This window comes from Lactuca virosa, chromosome 8 (assembly GCF_052849685.1).
Source record: "Lactuca virosa cultivar CGN04683 chromosome 8, Lactuca_virosa_CGN04683_v6, whole genome shotgun sequence".
In the NCBI taxonomy this organism is placed as follows: domain Eukaryota; kingdom Viridiplantae; phylum Streptophyta; class Magnoliopsida; order Asterales; family Asteraceae; genus Lactuca; species Lactuca virosa.
The window spans coordinates 22,958,849-22,978,284 of NC_136433.1; the positions used below are offsets into that span (position 1 = coordinate 22,958,849).

General features: G+C 34.4%; 3 protein-coding genes across 4 annotated transcripts; 2 read left to right on the top strand and 1 right to left on the bottom strand.

The window, feature by feature from the left end:
- Positions 1-225: 225 nt before the first annotated feature.
- Positions 226-6,225, top strand: LOC145134941 (ABC transporter B family member 20-like). Its single transcript, XM_079069744.1, has 10 exons — positions 226-872; positions 1,173-1,227; positions 1,301-1,476; positions 1,563-1,763; positions 1,871-2,441; positions 2,642-2,862; positions 2,940-3,280; positions 3,370-4,136; positions 4,378-4,619; positions 4,768-6,225. The coding sequence occupies exons 1-10, from the start codon at positions 510-512 to the stop codon at positions 5,995-5,997; spliced, it is 4,167 nt and encodes a 1,388-aa protein (XP_078925870.1). The 5' UTR covers positions 226-509; the 3' UTR covers positions 5,998-6,225.
- Positions 6,226-8,856: 2,631 nt separating this feature from the next.
- Positions 8,857-13,690, bottom strand: LOC145133376 (F-box protein At2g39490-like). 2 transcript variants are annotated; one of them, XM_079068320.1, is made up of 5 exons: positions 13,357-13,518; positions 12,466-13,261; positions 12,242-12,406; positions 11,829-12,138; positions 8,857-9,154 (listed from the first exon to the last, which is right to left on the bottom strand). In XM_079068320.1, exons 1-5 carry the CDS (start codon positions 13,398-13,400, stop codon positions 9,141-9,143), a joined length of 1,329 nt encoding a protein of 442 aa, XP_078924446.1. In that variant the 5' UTR covers positions 13,401-13,518; the 3' UTR covers positions 8,857-9,140. The 2 variants fall into 2 exon arrangements, with proteins under 2 accessions (XP_078924446.1, XP_078924445.1); XM_079068319.1 differs by lacking the exon at positions 8,857-9,154 and adding an exon at positions 13,525-13,690 and having other exon boundaries at positions 11,708-12,138; positions 13,357-13,424.
- Positions 9,485-13,495, top strand: LOC145133377 (aquaporin TIP1-2-like). The gene is made up of 3 exons (XM_079068321.1): positions 9,485-10,098; positions 10,180-10,430; positions 11,206-13,495. The coding sequence occupies exons 1-3, from the start codon at positions 9,966-9,968 to the stop codon at positions 11,572-11,574; spliced, it is 753 nt and encodes a 250-aa protein (XP_078924447.1). The 5' UTR covers positions 9,485-9,965; the 3' UTR covers positions 11,575-13,495.
- Positions 13,691-19,436: the final 5,746 nt, after the last annotated feature.

Genomic DNA, 19,436 nt, shown 5'->3' on the forward strand with positions numbered 1-19,436 from the left:
CCTACATTTTGTATTCCCATCTTCCTCTTCTAGTCACTTGCTAGAGGTTGGTTTTTTAATATATATATTTTTTCTGCTGGTTTAAAAAAAAAAAAAACTTGAGGATGTGTTTGTGCATTAAAACTAAAATTATGACCAATAGTAAAAGAGCCTAAAACTTAAGGGTCGTTTTTTGCGGTATATCTCCGATGAACCGCAACAAGTACTTCCCACAATCCTCGACGATTGAAAAACGACGTCGTAAAGCCGTCTGATACGAGACAATTCGAACAAAAACAAGATGGAATCAGAGAAGCCTCAGTCTCCCAGTCAACTTTCTCGTCCTCCTTTTTTGCTTTCTTTAACACACATTACAGAGAGCGAAATCTCAACGAGCTCAACAAGAATCTATTCATACTTCCCCGGATCGATGAACTTAAGTTGTAATTTCTTTATGGTTTTAGGATTTTGAGGGTGTCAATTTCGAACTAGGGGTTTTTTGTTGTGTGAGGGTTTGCGAGATTGTAAATATGATGGTATCAAGAGGTTTATTTGGTTGGTCGCCGCCGCGGCAACAGCCGCTAACGCCGGTGTCGGAGGTGTCGGAGTGTCCGTCTCCTTACGTAGACACAAGTAACGATGCGGTTCCTACAGAAATTGATGATGTAGTGGAGGAGACGGAGGAGATCGAGCAGCCTCCGGAAACAGTGCCGTTTTCGAGGCTGTTCGCGTGTGCTGATAGGTTTGATTGGGTGCTTATGGTAGTTGGATCGGTTGCTGCGGCGGCGCATGGGACTGCGCTTGTGGTTTACTTGCATTATTTTGCTAAGATCATTCAGTTGCTGAGTCATGGCGATGAGAGTTCGGATTTGCTTTTTCATAGGTTCAAAGAGGTAATTAGAACTTTATGCTTTTCATTCTGAACCACAAGTAATCGTGAGCTGCTGTCCTTTTCTTCATAAAGAAATTTCAAATCCAAAATTGGTGATGTTTTTAATTTCAGCTCTGAAAACAATTATATTGCTATTTGTGAATCTAGTTATTAGATTTCCTCCTATCATCAATTAATTCTGATCATTTTGAATAATCCGGATTTTCTAATGAGATTCAAAATCATTTGCTTCACGATATCACTTGTTCATAAGATCAAAGTCATAAAACCATAAATTCATACACTTTCATGATTTCTGCAGCTTGCTCTGACCCTTCTTTATATTGCTGGTGGTGTTTTTGCTGCTGGTTGGATAGGTACACATTCTTATCTACTCTCATTTATCTGTCATTTTCACAATGCCCCTTTTGTAATCACTTTTCCATTCAGAGGTTTCATGTTGGATTCTTACCGGAGAAAGGCAGACAGCTGTTATTAGGTCTAGATATGTCCAAGTACTTCTAAATCAAGATATGAGTTTCTTCGACACATATGGCAACAATGGTGACATTGTGAGTCAAGTATTAAGTGATGTATTGCTTATCCAGTCTGCTCTTAGCGAAAAAGTACGTTCTTTTCTCATCAAGTTTTGCTTATTGGAATTAAAATGTTAAATTTTCTTTAACATCATCCATCATTATCATTAATGCAGGTTGGTAATTATATCCATAACATGGCTACATTCTTCAGTGGGCTTGCAATTGGATTCCTCAACTGTTGGCAAATTGCTGGGCTCACTTTATTAACTGGCCCCTTTATAGTGGCTGCAGGAGGAATATCAAATATATTTCTCCATAGACTTGCTGAGAATATTCAAGATGCTTATGCTGAAGCAGCTAGTGTTGCTGAACAGGTTAAGTATTAAAGTCATCATCAAATCTAACAAATAGATCAGGACACACATTTATTTTGTGGTTACTTAATGAAAAAAAAACATATACATATATTTTCATTTTGCAGGCGTTTTCTTACATGAGGACATTATACGCATTCACAAACGAAACATTAGCAAAATACTCATATGCAGCTTCACTACAAGCTACATTAAGATATGGTATTCTAATAAGTCTTGTACAAGGGTTAGGACTTGGGTTCACATATGGGCTTGCAATTTGCTCTTGTGCTTTACAACTTTATGTTGGAAGATTTTTAGTTATACACAAATATGCTCATGGGGGCGAAATTGTCACAGCTCTTTTTGCTGTTATCTTAAGTGGGCTTGGGTTGAATCAAGCAGCTACAAATTTTTATTCATTTGAGCAAGGAAGGATTGCAGCGTATAGACTTTTTGAGATGATTGCTCGTTCATCATCCAGTGTTGATAATGAGGGAAACATTCTTGATTCTGTTCAAGGGAATATTGAGTTTAGAAATGTTTATTTTAGTTATTTGTCACGTCCTGAGATACCGATTTTGAGTGGCTTTTATCTCACTGTTCCTGCTAAGAAAACCGTGGCACTTGTTGGAAGAAATGGATCTGGTAAAAGTAGTATTATTCCACTTATGGAAAGGTTTTATGATCCTACATTAGGTATGTAATATGTTACTTCATTCTATCTTCACACTATTTCTTACAAAAGTATTAGTTCAGTGATCTATTGAGTCTCAAAAAACAATTAGGGACTTAAAGTGCAAAATGCTCACAGTTTGTTGACAACTAATGACATTAACCCTATTTCTTTTATATGAACTGATGTAATATATTCTTTTATTTATTGTTTTCTTTTTCAGGGGAAGTTCTTCTGGATGGAGAGAACATCAAGAACCTGAAATTGGAATGGCTAAGGAGTCAAATTGGTTTAGTCACTCAAGAGCCTGCATTACTAAGCTTAAGTATCAGGGACAACATTGCCTATGGGAGAGATGCCACATCACTTCAAATTGAAGATGCAGCTAAAACAGCTCATGCACATACATTCATCAGCTCACTTGAAAAAGGATACGATACACAGGTAACTAAAAACCAAAAGAGTAATTGAAATTATAAAATTACCTTTTTAACCTAATGAAAAAAATGTTTTGCTTTCAGGTAGGTAGGGCTGGTTTATCTTTAACAGAAGAACAGAAGATAAGACTTTCTGTTGCAAGGGCAGTGCTTTCAAATCCTTGTATTCTTCTTCTTGATGAGGTGACAGGTGGACTTGATTTTGAAGCTGAAAGATCTGTTCAGGAGGCTTTGGATTTGTTAATGTTGGGTCGTTCAACCATTATAATTGCTAGAAGGCTTTCTTTAATTAAAAATGCTGATTTTATAGCTGTGATGGAGGAAGGTCAGTTAATGGAGATTGGGACACATGATGAATTAATAGCTTCAGATGGGTTATATGCAGAGCTTTTAAGATGTGAAGAAGCAGCTAAACTCCCAAAAAGGTACATTCAGGTGCTATTAAAGTTTACTTCTTATGAGTAATTTTAATTTATGTAAAAACAATTAGTGAGTTTATTTGATATCATTTTAGGATGCCTGCAAGAACCCCCAATGAGACCTCAACATTCCAAATCGAAAAAGATTCCACCTTACAAGAACCATCATCTCCCAAATTTACCAAATCGCCCTCACTTCAGCGAGCCTCCAACCTACACACAGCAAGATCTCCAGATTCCAATTACAACTCACATGGATCTCCAAAAAAAACAGTTGAAAATGGAACAGAAAACCAGCCACCAATAAAAAGACAAGACAGTTTTGAGAAAAGATTACCAAATTTACCAAAAATCGATGTCCATTCAATCCCACGCCAACAATCACTCAATTCTGACCCCGAATCACCAATTTCACCATTGTTGACATCTGATCCGGATAATGAAAGGTCACATTCACAAACTTTCAGTCGACTTAATTCTCGTTCTGATCACCATCCGGTCAAGGTCAAAGTCAAAGTTAAAGTCAAATCAGTGAAGGAGAAGAAAGAACGAAAAGATCCTCCATCAATGTGGAGGCTTGTGGAACTTAGCTTTGCTGAATGGCTTTATGCTGTTTTGGGAAGCATTGGTGCTGCGATTTTCGGTGCTTTTAACCCTCTTCTCGCGTATGTAATCGCCCTAGTTGTCACAGAATATTACAAAAATGACACCCACAGACATATGCGACATGAAGTGGATAAATGGTGCTTAATTATCGCATGCATGGGTGTTGTTACTGTAGTAGCAAATTTTTTGCAGCATTTCTATTTTGGGATAATGGGGGAGAAAATGACAGAGAGAGTTAGGAGAATGATGTTTTCTGGTTAGTAATTCTTCTTCCTCAATCACGTAAATTACATTTTTGGTCCCTGAGTATAGTCGATTTTTGCAATTTTGGTCCATATTTGAGGTTCTTGTAACGTTTCTGGTCCCTGTTCCAAAACGTACAAAAACCTTAAATAAGGACCAAAATTGCAAAAATCGACTATACTCAGGGACCAAAAATGTAATTTACTACTAAGGTTAATTTGATGATTGTTTTTTTTTTTTTTTTCCAATTATAGCAATGCTTAGGAATGAAATTGGGTGGTTTGATGAAGAAGAGAACAGTGCTGATACATTGTCAATGCGGTTGGCAAATGATGCAACTTTTGTGAGAGCTGCTTTTAGCAACCGACTTTCTATTTTTATACAAGATGTTACGGCTGTTCTTGTGGCACTCCTGATTGGGATGCTTTTAGAATGGCGGTTGGCTTTAGTGGCTCTGGCTACAGTACCTGTTCTTACTGTTTCCGCTATTGCTCAGGTACGTACACGTTAGATTGCATGTTGTACATGTGTTTCTTGCTTTCGTTTGTTTTTTAAGGTTTTCATTAGGTATTGTTTCATTTGTTTGTCATTCCATATTTCCATTCCACGAACCAAACACTACCTTACGAATTTAAACTTTTCAGAAACTATGGCTAGCCGGATTCTCAAAAGGCATCCAAGAAATGCACAGAAAAGCATCATTAGTCCTTGAGGACTCAGTTAGAAACATCTACACTGTAGTCTCGTTTTGCGCCGGAAACAAAGTAATGGAGCTTTACCGCTTCCAACTCCACAAAATCTTCACAAAAAGCTTCCTCCACGGCCTAACAATCGGCTTCGCCTTTGGATTCTCCCAATTCCTTCTCTTCGCCTGCAACGCCTTCCTCCTTTACTACACCGCACTCTCAATCAAAAACCATCACGTCAATCTCCCAACCGCTATCAAATCCTACATTGTCTTTTCATTTTCCACTTTTGCCCTTGTCGAGCCTTTCGGTCTCGCCCCTTACATTCTCAAAAGACGAAAATCCCTAACTTCCGTATTCGAAATAATCGACCGAATTCCCAAAATCGACCCCGACGACCCCACCGCGTTAAAACCACCAAACGTCTACGGCTCCATCGAGTTGAAAACCATCGACTTTTCCTACCCGACGCGCCCCGACATCCTCGTACTAAACAATTTTTCCCTCAAAATAACCGGCGGGACAACCGTCGCGGTTGTAGGCGTCTCCGGATCCGGTAAAAGCACGATCATATCATTAATCGAACGGTTCTACGATCCGGTTTCCGGAAGCATCACGTTAGACGGACGCGATTTAAAACAATTCAACCTCCGATGGTTGCGAAACCACCTCGGTGTAATCCAACAAGAACCCGCGATTTTTTTAACAACGATTAAAGAAAATATAATCTACGCGCGACATAACGCGAGTGAGGCGGAGATTAAAGAAGCCGCGAGGATTGCTAACGCGCACCATTTCATAAGCAACTTGCCACACGGGTACGACACGCATGTGGGGATGCGAGGGGTGGAGTTGACTCCGGGTCAAAAGCAACGGATCGCGATAGCGAGGGTTGTTTTGAAAAACGCGCCGATTTTGTTGTTGGACGAGGCGAGTTCGGCGATTGAGAGTGAGTCGAGTCGGGTGGTTCAAGAGGCGCTTGATACGTTGGTTATGGGGAATAAAACGACGATTTTGATAGCGCATAGAGCGGCTATGATGAGACATGTTGATAATATTGTGGTGATTAATGGTGGGAGGATTGTTGAGGAAGGTGGGCATGATTCTTTGATGGAGAAGAATGGTTTGTATGTGAGGTTAATGCAACCTCATTTTGGGAAGGGTGTACGTCAACATAGGCTTCTTTAGGGTTTGTAGATTGAATGAGATTGAGGAGAGTATTCTTTTGGAGGCGAAGGAAACTTCGTGGTATATTGATTTTTGTTGATTGTAGCAGAATGGTTGTGTACTTGTGTTTGTTTATTTTTGGTGATTTTTTATAGATTTGTATATGCAAGTTGATACAGGCTAAAATGGAGGAAGTAATGGTAGTATTGTAATTCTTTGTGTATATAAAGAGACTTGGAATCCTTTGAACTTGCTCTTGTTTAGGTCTTTATTAATTCAATCATTTATATATTTTTGTGATGACTTATGAGAATTTGGTTTATAAGGGTGTGCTTGTAATTTAAAATGTTGATGGAGAGTGGAAAAACAAACTGTCATAATGGATGATTCATTTATATCTTTGGTTGGTTTCTACAAATCGTATAAAATTTTACTTGATTTTTGTACACTTGTATATAGATACAAGATATAGTTTCAACATTTTTTTATATATTATTCGACTACTAGTGGGGTACCTGCTCATTAGATAGTTTCTTTTTGGCGGTGTAGCTGTACACAAGATTCTAGTAAAACTTGTAATTCAGTCCATGTTATTCTGCTTAGGCTTGACAATCGGGTTGGGTTCGGGTTGGCGGATCAGAAAACATAAACTCAACCCAACCCATATAATATATGGGTTGGCGGGTCATGGGTTGGTGGTTGGGAAAGCTCAACCCAATCCAACCCATATAACCCGTTTAAGTATATGGATTCACGGATTTACAAGTTAGCGGGTCAAATCCAACCCATATAACTCGTTTAATAAATAAGCAATGCACTTTAAAAAATGAGGATTTTTTAACATAAAGTCATAAAGTGATTAAAGTAATTAACATAAAAAAACAGTTTTCAACATAAATTCATAAAATCATTAACATCTAAATAAAATTGAAAAATAAAAACGTTCATACAAAGTGGATGCGTTCTTCGTTCATGACTCGTGGGTATCTAATAAAGACGACATGCGTTTTTTCTTTTTTGGTTAGGGCACCGCAAACACAGATTAGACACATACGCATATGGAAGGAATACAATGATACGAAATATTACGAATACGGAAGGAAATCAGATTTCATTAATAATTAAATATATCTATTTCTTTTAAATGTAATATATATATATATATATATATATATATATATATATATATATATATATATATATATATACACACGGGTTGACGGGTTGACATGTCAAAAATCTCAACCAAAACCCGTCTATTTTTGGGTTGGGTCAGTGACGGGTTACAGTTAGATCGAGAGTTGCCACCCCTACTGCTCTAATACACGAACGAAGTTTAGTAGTGCCATCATATGTTTTTCTTGTGTCCATGGACCAAAACCTCAAAATATGTCCATGATTTTACCTTACTTGATCAATGAAGAATAGACAAAACATATGTTCATATGGCACTTGACCTTTACATACAAAATGTTGTTAAAATTGTTTATAAACTATTTTAATGATGACTTGAATTCTTATCCTGTCATTAAATTCTTCTCGATTTATTAAAATTACATTTTAAGTCTTTTTTTAATGTCAATTTTTTTGCTACAAATAATTCTTCAAATTTTAACTTGTTTTAGTTCTCAAACATCACAAATAAACGAAATTTTAATTATTTTTTTTAACTTTTTGCTTATTTGAGGTCTTACTTTGTACCCAACAAAATTAACAAATCATGTTTAAATTCATATTTATTTGTATAATTCAGTGTTTGTAAAAATCCTGACTAAGTCCTGATTAATCTCCGATTAATCCGTAGGCGCTACTCGGCCGAGTAGAGGACGCCAAACCATCTCTGCCTATGCAATGAGTGAAACAGTAGTAAACCATGAAATTTTAACAATTTGAAGAAGTTCTATCCTGGTAGAAACTATTTGAGGAATAATTGGTGTTATATTAATCATATTAACTTATTTTGTAATTATATTACTGGTATTTACGAACTTTGTTATGATATTAGTCATTTAAAAAAAAATTAACAAATTAATAATTTATGGTCCCTGATTAATCATTGTCTAGCCGATTAATCCCTTAAACCCGGTCCACCGACTAATTAATTATACTATCTCTCTTGAATTATTATTTATTGTTATGAGTCAAATATGACTATCATCCTTAAGTTTAGGGACCTTTTTTGTAAATAGGAAAAAAAGTAATGTTGCTCTATGACCTTTTAAGTTTGACATATAGCTTTTATTTTCAAGTTTCTTAGTGTTCCCAAATGTGCTATCTATTTCGTTTTTGAACTTTGTTAGTTTCGTAGTTTTAATATTTTGTATCATATCTATATATACACACAAGATGGCAAACACCAAGACCATTGAGACATTTACAAAAGCAGAAAAACTTAAATAAAATTTGTCGCTTATATAATCATTTTATCAATTACAATTATAATATTTTGAAGGCATGGAGCATATTCTCCATGTCTTTGTTTGACCATCTATATTCATTAAAATTTTAAATAAGGAGCAGCTTATTCAAGACATGATCAAACCTAAGGAAGAAAATACATTCCTCCTATGTTGGCACAAGTTCAAAGAAAGAGAAGTGCCAAAAATATGATGAATTTTAGATGATCAACTGACATAAAAAGAAAGAACCAACTAGATCAGTTCCATTCACCTAAAAGTATGAAGAAAAGAAAATATACATTTCCTTATATAGCTAAAAACAAAGGTTGGAATTCTATATTAACAAAAGCCCTATTTCAAATACATATATTCAAGATCTGCAGACGTAATCTACTTCATCTGGTTGCATAGTTAGAGACACACTCTTAGCATTATAGGGTCGGTGGTATATCACACATCTTTTTGATCAGAAGCTCCATAGTAAAAATAATAAAATGCATTTGAAATATACACAGTGTTGTTTAATTTACAGCATTCATATAAAGACGAGATAGGTAACTCAACTGCAACATTAAAGAGGTCATTCTTGGATTTTGTGTAGTTATGACTTATGATGGATAAAGTTCTAGACCGAGGAGATGTTCTGTTTGGGAGGTATTCTTAAGGGATTTCCTGGTTGATGCAACTGAAATCTGTTTGATGGTAATGTGTGCATCTTATCTTAGCTTATTATGGAATGATCAAGCATACCTCATGTGTCCATCTTCAGTGTTGAAATTCTTCAAAATATCAAATTTGGTGGGTGTTAAACGATAATAAGAAAAGATTTGAAAGTACAATAATACAACAAGTAAAAAAGAACAATGCCACAGTAAGAAAAATAAAATGAAATACACTTATACACACGTAGTTACACAAACACAAATACTCGCATAGAAATTCAAATAGACACACAGATACACAAACACACGTATACAAAATAATTTCAGGGGGGTACTTTGCGTAGTTTCAACTTTCAAGGCAAAAGAAAAAAACAAATAAAAATGATATTGCCCAAAAATTTCGATCAGAAATTCAGAAAATGAAATCAATTTTGCAGAATACAAATTCTATAATCGATCTCAACAGGACGAAATCAGAAAATCATTTTTTTAAGAAAATATAGTTAATTTTGCAGAAAAAGAAATCAGAAGCAAACCTAAAGCGGGCATCTTTTGGTCGTAGGAAGAACAGAGTCAGAAAATGCACAGTGCTGGGCAGGTGGAGGGCGGTGTGGTGGCTGGAAGACGGAGGAGGCGGCGACGTATGCTAAAGGACGGAGTCGGGATCAAATTTTTAGCATCTTCTTGCTCTGAACCCTAGAGTCGGGGTCAAATTTTTAGCTTCTTTTTAGCATCTTCTTGCTCCACCATACACATGTCATCACCTGACCTCTTTTGAATCCTTTTTAATCGGGCTTGCCCGGGGTTCCTGAGCCGTTATTTCTGGTATTTATAAACACATACTCTCTCTACTTACCACCCAGATCACACTCAACAGAAGTGATCGATTTTCAATTTTCCAGACAGATTTATTATTTTTCCCCAAAACATGCCTCTTTACAGAATCACCATCGGATCTCCGGGGGAAGCCGCCCACCCCAATACACTCAAATCCGGCCTATCAGAATTCATTTCCACCTTCATTTTTGTGTTTGCCGGCTCAGGCTCCGGCATGGCTTACGGTATGTTGTTAATTAGCTATTTATTTAATGAAATAATAAAAATATTTTTTTATCTCTTAATTAATTAACTACTGGGATCAGGTAAGCTGACGTATGATGCCCCAGCAACGCCGTCAGGCCTAGTGGCGGCTTCACTATCCCATGCTTTTGCCTTATTTGTGGCGGTTTCTGTTGGTGCAAACATTTCCGGCGGTCATGTAAATCCGGCCGTCACATTTGGCTCCTTCATTGGCGGGAATATCTCGTTTTTAAGCGCGATTGTGTATTGGATCGGTCAATTACTCGGATCCCTTGTCGCCTGTTTGCTACTCCAGTATGTCACCGGTGGAATGGTAAGACCAAATGGTTAAACTCAAGTCTGAACTTAACCGGAATATAACGACATAAGCCAAAACACTTGACTGAATTTATTAAGACACTAACAAATTTACGTGTTTGTCAATAGAGTTTCTTTTTTCTTTAAAATACATCTCAACTTAAAATCTATATGACTATATATTCGGTATAGAAAAGAAATAAAGTTTATGTATACAAACACTTTAAAGGTGTTTGAGATGGCTTAGTTTATTTATTCCGGTTTTAAAGACATTTTTTTTTGATGTTTTGATAAAATAAAATGAAAAATGTTTATTGATTTAAACAAAATAGTTTTTAGTAAGTTCGTTACTTCTATTTTATTTGAAAGTGTTTATAACTAATTTAAAAATGCTTATTTTAGTAGGAAACTAGTTTACTTTTTACATATGTTTCAACCTTAACAAAATCATATAGATGACCGTCTATTTTTACATCTTTTCACATCAATGAAGAGTATAACAATTAATTATACTTTTACCTATGTTTTTTTTACACAGAAAGAAATTTGGTAAACACTAAAAAAAATATTTTTTCAGCTTATAAAAGTTAGACGCTACATAAAGTCATAAACTATCCAAAACCTTTTTAATTTTTTTTTTTTGATACCACATAATTTAAGTAAAAACAAACATAAATTGTTTTAAATAAACAACGCCCATTTCTATAATTAAACATTATTACTTATTCACATGTTAATTACATTTATATTTTAAAACATATGTTGTGGATTAAAATAAAAAGTGATTGTAGGCAACACCGGCGTTTGGGCTATCATCAGATGTTACAGTTGGAAACGCACTCGTGTTGGAGATCGTGATGACATTCGGCCTAGTCTACACGGTGTATGCCACCGCAGTGGATCCCAAAAAGGGCAATATTGGAATTATTGCACCTTTGGCAATTGCGTTCATAGTGGGTGCAAATATTTTAGTTGGCGGTGCGTATGATGGTGCATCAATGAACCCGGCGGTATGCTTTGGTCCGGCCGTGGTGAGCGGGGTGTGGAAAAATCACTGGATCTACTGGGTCGGCCCGTTTCTTGGTGCCACTATTGCAGCACTTATATATGATAATATCTTTATAGATGAGCATGAGGCGCTTCCGGTAACCGATTATTGATTATTTGGTTTAGTTTATGATTATTAGTGAAATTGATTTTGTCATTTTTGGAAATTAGGCTAAGTTTTTTCAATTGCTTTTAGGGGATTAAATAAGATGTGTTGTTTTGTTTTGTTATTTATATAGTATGGTCTTGATTAATGGTAATTCCGTTATAATTTCCAAATTACAATCCGTGGTTTATTTCATAAAACTGGTCAAAATGTGAGAAAAGATGCATTTTTATGGCATGTGAGGATGCTTAGAACACAAACCTCCGTTACCTTCAACTTCTTCCACAAACTTGTAGTGAAACTTCACCTTTTTTGATTCTTTTTCTTTACCAAACGCCTGGCGCTTCGGGATTCTTATCAAACACCTGGCGTGCATTCTCTGACTCACGTCTACAACTCGAGGTTCAGCACCGAAAACTTCCAACATACGCTCCTTCAACAATATTGCGACTTCCTCCTCCTTAAATCCTTCAAGTTTCACCATCTTCAGCTTCCGCAATTGCCCTTTTTGGACCTTGATGGGCCTCTCATTATCACCGGCAGAGGGCGTCGAGTAGCTTCGTGGGTCAATCTGCAAATTCATTGTGCCATGTTAGAACCTTCGTGGAAGAACTGATTGATCGATTAAACATCGATATCAGCGCGATTTACGACAAAAGAAGGCGGGAACTTACAGTTATGAACAACCTCTTGAGAGAAGTGCAGAACTTCAAGAAACAAAACAACCAATTGATGTTATGATCTTCCATACAAGAATCAACCCACCACAAATCTTCAAGTTTGCTGAATCTAAAATGTTCCTCGTTTTGCTTCGAAAACAACAATGGTCCAAATACGTCCTACAAGAAACCCACAAATCAAAGACGATTCAACTATTTACAAGCCAATACAAACTTACCTTGAACATCCATCCATGGAGTGTAAGTACTTTAACATCCCGAATCGCTCGCAAGAGCGGATTATAATGGTGGTGATTCAAGTGGATAAACCCCGGACATTCAAAATCTAACATCACGTCTTCCAAGTACATTACATTCTTCAGAGAAAACCAGCACAGGGGTCCGCCATATCGAAGAGTTTTGAGCTCCAAAGTCTCGATGAAAACCGACTTAAGATCAACACAATCTCGAACAATTAAGTTCGTAAGCTTAGCAAGACCTTCAACCCTCAAAGACCTGAGTCCATTACATTTGTCGATGATCAATGTCTCGACATACCGAAATTTGTTGATCAGAGACGTAACCAATTCGCAGCTTAAATAATTAACTGAAGTTAATTTGAGGGTCTTGACAGAAAACGGATATGGAGAAGGCTGTGCAAAATCCAAGGTGTTTAACACGATTTCCCACCCAAATTGCCTTGGGAATTCTTGTTTTCCTTTGGAAAAATCAAGATTCAGTTTCTTGTTCAACCCGATTGACGCTGTGAGGATCGACCCTCGATTGTAATGAAATTCAAGCTTTCTGGGTTTCTTTAAAGGATTGTTTTCATCGAAATTAACAAGGAAACTACTAATGATCGATTCAAAATCTTGAAGTTTGACTGTTCTTCCTTTATGTTGGATGCAGGGTCTGTTCCATAAACCTGTAAAGATAGCTACGGCTTTTGATCCAGAATCCAAAGGGTAAATTGAGAGAATTTGAGCAAGAACTTCATATGGTAATTTGCTTATATAGTCTTCCTTAATCTTCAACCTGCAATTTATTCAATGTTTCATTGACTTCATCAAAAAAGTGAAAAACCCAAATCACCACTATTACAGTTGATGCTATAGCAAAATTTCACTCACCTTGAGGTTTCATCAGTAGGGTTGTTCTCTTGTTCTTCCTCCATGTCGTATTGGGTTGAACTTGATCGCTGAAATTTGAAACATTTATGAAAAATTTGTTTCAGTTAAGATTAAATTAAATGATTTTATTGTTATTGAAGGAGGAGCCTTGGCGAACAAGTGTTTGACCTGGTGAGGACGATGACAAATGTCTTCTTCGTACCTTTCCTTTTCTAAAATGCATAATGTTTTTGCAAATTTATCGTATATATATAACGAAATTTACAACATTTTCGACGAAATTGATTCAGATATGCCTAATTCACAAGATTTTCTTGTAAATTTCACAATTTGCTGAGGTTCGGACGATTTGAAAAGAAATACATACGAACTTCCATTGAAATTCTCAAATATTATATTATATTTAATTTAATACATATAAATATACAGACAAAATTACATGTTTGGTTCATTGTCCTTGGTCAACATGAAATTACTATTTTACCCTTACATTATACTTTTAACTTTATTTACTACTTGCTCGTATGCTTCAATCCTGGTTTATCCATGTTTTTTTTTTCTGCTAATAAGATTTGACTTACTACTATTTTCCTCTTTTGCATGTTATCGGATCTAGAGGCTTTTAGTTAGTTTTATTCGTGTATATGTCTTACAAGTTACTTTGATTTGCTTTCCATGTACATGCATACAGTCACTGACGATGATAAAAAAAAAAAAAGGTCCTGTTATGATTCAAGTTAATTACGGAAAATATAAAAATTCGAAAACCTGATTGTACTACATTACGTATAATTAACAAATAAACGACATAGTGAAATGATCATTTACCAAGAGAGACTGATTAAATTACAAATTCTGAAAAAATAACTTGTGAAAATTAATGATATGAATAGCATCTTTATCTTTATTGTGAATATATAATTGATCATATACATGTTTTGTGAAATATTGTATAATCGATATATAAGAATAGATTGAAATACATACCTTCCAACATAGAATAATCCGGTATATCATTAGTTTTTTTTTCGTTGAAGAAAACTTCAATTACCGACGATAAATTTCTTAATATCTAAGGTTTGAAATAATCAATATCAGTTTTGATGTAAACTAGATACAAGCACGTGCTATATTAATTATTATATATGGATGTGGAAATTGTAGAAAATACTCAAATAGTGAAAAGTGAAAACTGATGGGGCCCTTTTGAAATGTAGAGCTGTGATTATTTCTCATCAAAATAAATGAAGGTAATTATTCTGTTTAGAAAGTTTATTCATATAAAATCTTGAATTTTTATCATAGTCAATTTTCCGGTTAAAGAATCACCCTCCACCCATAAAATATTCAATGTGTATGTGGGCCAGCCAGATATTCGCAAAGACATTGGGCCAATTATAAATTATATGCTTGTGAATGTGACCAAGTAAAGATCCGGTTGCGATTGAACACAATTTTAATGCGCCTCTAAAATTAGTAGAAAGAAACAACCCACTAACCCATCAACTTTTCAATCTTTTTTGTTAGGGGTGTTTGGGATCATGTACCTAAAACATTTAATCTTATGTTTTTTTTTAGTAAAAGTTTATTTGTTTATACGGTGAGAAAAAGAAAATTTTAAAAAGAAAAGCTTGGTTTAACTTTATTCAGTTTTAAAACGTAATAAGCTAATAAGTTAGTTTTTAGTGTTTAAGAAATGATGCTTATACTAGAGGGAATTAGATGCGCCGTTGGCGCTGTGTACATTGTTTTGTTTGGTAATCTGAAACTGTAGTACATAACCAACCATATTATAATACTGATGAAATGGGATTACATATACGAAACGGAGGTTGGAATCGATTAAACAGTGACGATTACATTAGCAAAAGATTACAATTTCATATTTTTTTGGTAAAAAATGAGTAAAAGGGCCAATTCGGGGGAAATGAAAAAAATTCACGTGATGTGTTTTTTTACATGCTTTACCCCGTACTGAATTGTATAGTAATTGACATTCTTTTTGTAGTCTGACACGTTCAGCCTATAGCCTGCATCATTTACGAGTGGATTGGAATCACAAAATGATTTTAGTTTCTGAAAGATGAAAATTATAGACTATGAGTGAGCGGATTAGATTTGTTATTATAAAAGACTTAAAAAAAACCATACCAATAGCTTGTTTTCTTGTTCTCGAAACACCTGCAAGTGATTGCAATTCATTACCATCTAAATTTTCTTTCGCATTAATCATGCAATAAGCTAAAGAATTAACAATCGACTCTATATCAAAGTTACAAAATTTATGAAAATTACTAATAGCATCTTAACAATCAATCAAATGACATATATAAGGAAAGAAATCAGTAAGCAAACGTTCAAGTTTCTGAGCATCGTTTTCGGATGGTACGTGCTTTATTATAGATTTTCTTTCCTTTTGTATTTTTTTTGAAACATGTCACATAAACGTTGCTTCAAAGCTCAAGAAACAACGTTGTACTTTTTTGGATGCTTGTGGTTTTATTTTCTGTAATTTTATGCCAACTGATTGAGATTTTAATTTTAAGAACAACAATATACCATTGACTACATTTGCTGATTTACCTAGGTTTATGATTAGTATTTAATAACTTATTTTGTCTTATAAAATATTTTTTTGTAGTTTTTAGAGTTTAGGTTATTTTTGGTAACTTAACTTTTAGCTTTATGCTCATGTGGTCACTTAACTCATTTTAAGTTTTACAAGGTTACTGAACTTTTGACATTATGCTCATTTAGTCACCTAACCTTTGGTTTGGTCACTTAACTTTTGGTTTTATGCTCATTTAGTCACCTAACTTTTAAAATTAGGCTCATTTAGTCACCTAACTTTTAAAATTGTATTCATTTTTATAACTTTATTTTAAAAGTTTAATGACTAGATAAAGACAATTCTAAAAGTTTGATGACTAAATGAACACAAAGCCATAAGTTAAATGACCAAACTAAAATTAAGTGACTAAATGAGCACAAAGCCAAAAGTTCGATTACCTTTTAAAACTTAAAATGAGTTAAATGACTAAATGAACACAAAACTCAAAGTTAAATGACTAAAAATGACCTAAACTCTAGTTTCTATCGTAACAAACAAGTTTTTTTCTTTCTTTTGGATAGTAATATTATTTGTAATAATGAAACTAAAAGAAATTATGCAACAAGGTTATCCGATCCCGTAATCGGAAGCCACGATTTTAGGATTGGTTTCAAAATTTTAACAACTGTTTAATTAGTTTCGGTTCCGGTTCTAACTTCACAAAAACTGTTGGTTCCGATTCACGGCAAATTAGATAAGTACCCGTTTATAGGGAATGGTTATTTGGAAAACAAAAAAATCATAAAAATCATAAAAATGCATAAAAAAATACCTAGAGATCACAAAACTTTTTTTTTGACATTTTTTATGAAAAAATCGCAGGTTTTTAAAGCAATCCGCTGAAAAAAAAAATTGATTTTTTTTTATAAAAAAAAAATTGATTTTTTTTTATTTTTCAGCGAATTTTAATAAAAAGCTGCGATTTTTTATAAAAAAAATTCAAAAAAAAGTTTTGTGATCTCTAAGTATTTTTTTATGCATTTTTATGATTTTTAGGTTTTTTTAGGGTTTTTTGTTTTCCATAGAACCTAAACCTATATAATCACTTCCACTTGTCATACAAACAAATCAATAAAGCAGTATTTGGTGAACAATAATCAAAAGTTGTAATTAAATTTTCACAAACTTTTTTTTTCTTAGATGTTAATATTTCATTCTATAAGATGTGGTGCTATTTTGCATTTAAATGAAATGATATTTTGTAATCGGGAAATAATTATCTATATATAATTTTACTAACATAGAAACATAATAAAAACTAGAAAAGATTCTCCGGCGTTGCCGGGGTCGGAAGGTATTGCTTTGTAAAGTAAAGTAGCATGTTGGTTGCTTTTTTTTCCGTTAATGTGAGGGTAATTTGGTTTTTCAGGTAGTAGGGACTGAATATTTTCACCATGGGTAAACCATATGGACCATTTATGTAATTTTGGCGGTGGTGGTGGTGGTGGTGATGGAAGATGGTGGGTGGGTTTATGGTATTGGGTGAGTATTTTCTAATAAATAAAACATTAATTTAAAATCAAAAAGAGAATGTTAAATCTGGTAAACCACAGGGACCAATCATGTAATTTTGTCTAACAATAATAATAACAATGATGAGGGACCATTTCTGCCAAAAGACTAAATACTAATAATATGTAATAAAAGGCGAGGGTTATGAAAAAATTCAAACTAAAGTGAAATGGTTGTTTGTGAACAAAAGCATAAAGATGAAGGGTCAATGTTGTAAGTTGGAGGACCAAAATTGACAAAAAAAGTGTCACTTTACTGTTAAAATCTTTCATAACTTTAATATATATATATATATATATATATATATATATATATTAAATGCATTAAGTTTATTATTTTCAAACAATAATTAAGAATTAAAAATGTAAGTTAATATGAAGAATGATTATTTTATTAAATAAATTTTTTTATTTCATTGTTGTTAAGGCCCCGATCATGATTTTAATATCTTATAATTTTAGGATCTTACAATGAAAAATGATCTTATCACACTTGCATCGTGTTGAGTACAAGTGTCATGTGATTTTCCAAAGCTATTTTGATTCCGAAGTTCTTACTTTTCGAAGACTGAAAACTGCATAAGTAATTTTGATTACGAGACTATGACGATACCGAAGTAGGTTATAGAGCATATTATGCTCCTTCGGTATGTAATTTTGAAACAAGATCTATACTAGGATCTTAGGATCCCGACTAGAATCTTGATATCTTAACTCGATCCAATCTCACATGTTTTATTCATTCGTCAAATCTTTAGCTTAATAAACTTTATAAAATTCATCATTTCTACTAAAAATTCACAAGCATAACCTACACAATTTTTTATTCAACTTGAGATCAAGCCTGAAATATATGTCTATTCAACTCAAAATCAACCATTATACATCCTAGGAAGCCTCATAGAGCATTACAAACTTCATTCATTCACCTCGATTTATGTAAAGATCTGTGACATGTAGGTTTTTCCCTTTGTGATCTTGTATCTTTAGTTGTACATGACCAAAACCGAGAATTGAAAGTTTGTTTTGGATAAATCAACCTCCATATTAAGTTGAGCTTCTTTCTCTGTGTGTGTGTGGGGGGAGGGGGGGTGTCTACTCACAATCATTAAGTCGATTCTTGGGAGTATTACTACTTATTTCATGAACTTATATTGTGATCCCTATAAAACCATCGATTCCTTGGAAACTCTTCGAAATCAATTTTTCATGGGAAGTGACAAGGGTAAAAAAACTTACTTGGAATAAATGGAAGAAAGTGATGACAAGCAAAGAAGATTTATGGAGATGATGGTTCTTTGAACTCACACATTCCAACCAAGCATATGTATTTTCCTTCATGGATATTTTACAGTCATCCATGCAATTGAATGAAAAAAATATTAAGTTACACTCTTTATGTTCCAAAAAAGTAGAAGATGGTAGGAATACTTCGTATTTGGAATGGAATTTTCTTGGGCGATGTACCATTTAAAATCATTTCTCAAGGGTCTATCAACTCGATCTCAATGGTCAAGCTACAATTTATGAAAAAAAATATGTTGGTGTATGCCTTTTTGTCATTGACAACAACCAAGGGGTGAACGTGATCAAATGCTTGAGGTTTTTGGTCTAATGCAAAACCTCATACTTTTTAGATCAAAGGGACATGTGGCATTAGGAGTTGGATCTTGGTGGTATTTACATGGTTGCATCGGTGAGGCAATTGATTGATAAATGCACTTTAGCTGTCGATGGTATGCCTACAAAATGGAACAATCTTGTCTCAAGGTTAATTTCTTAGTGTGGATGTTGAAGTTGAACAACCTTATGAATAAAGTGACTCGAGACATTAGCATTGATACCCTACTATTTAACACTTGTGATTTGGATGTTGAATCCTTTGATCAGACGTTGTTTCGTGTTCCCTTGCGGATGATATTTTGTCTCAATCAACTAGCCCGTTGGAGGTAGATCGC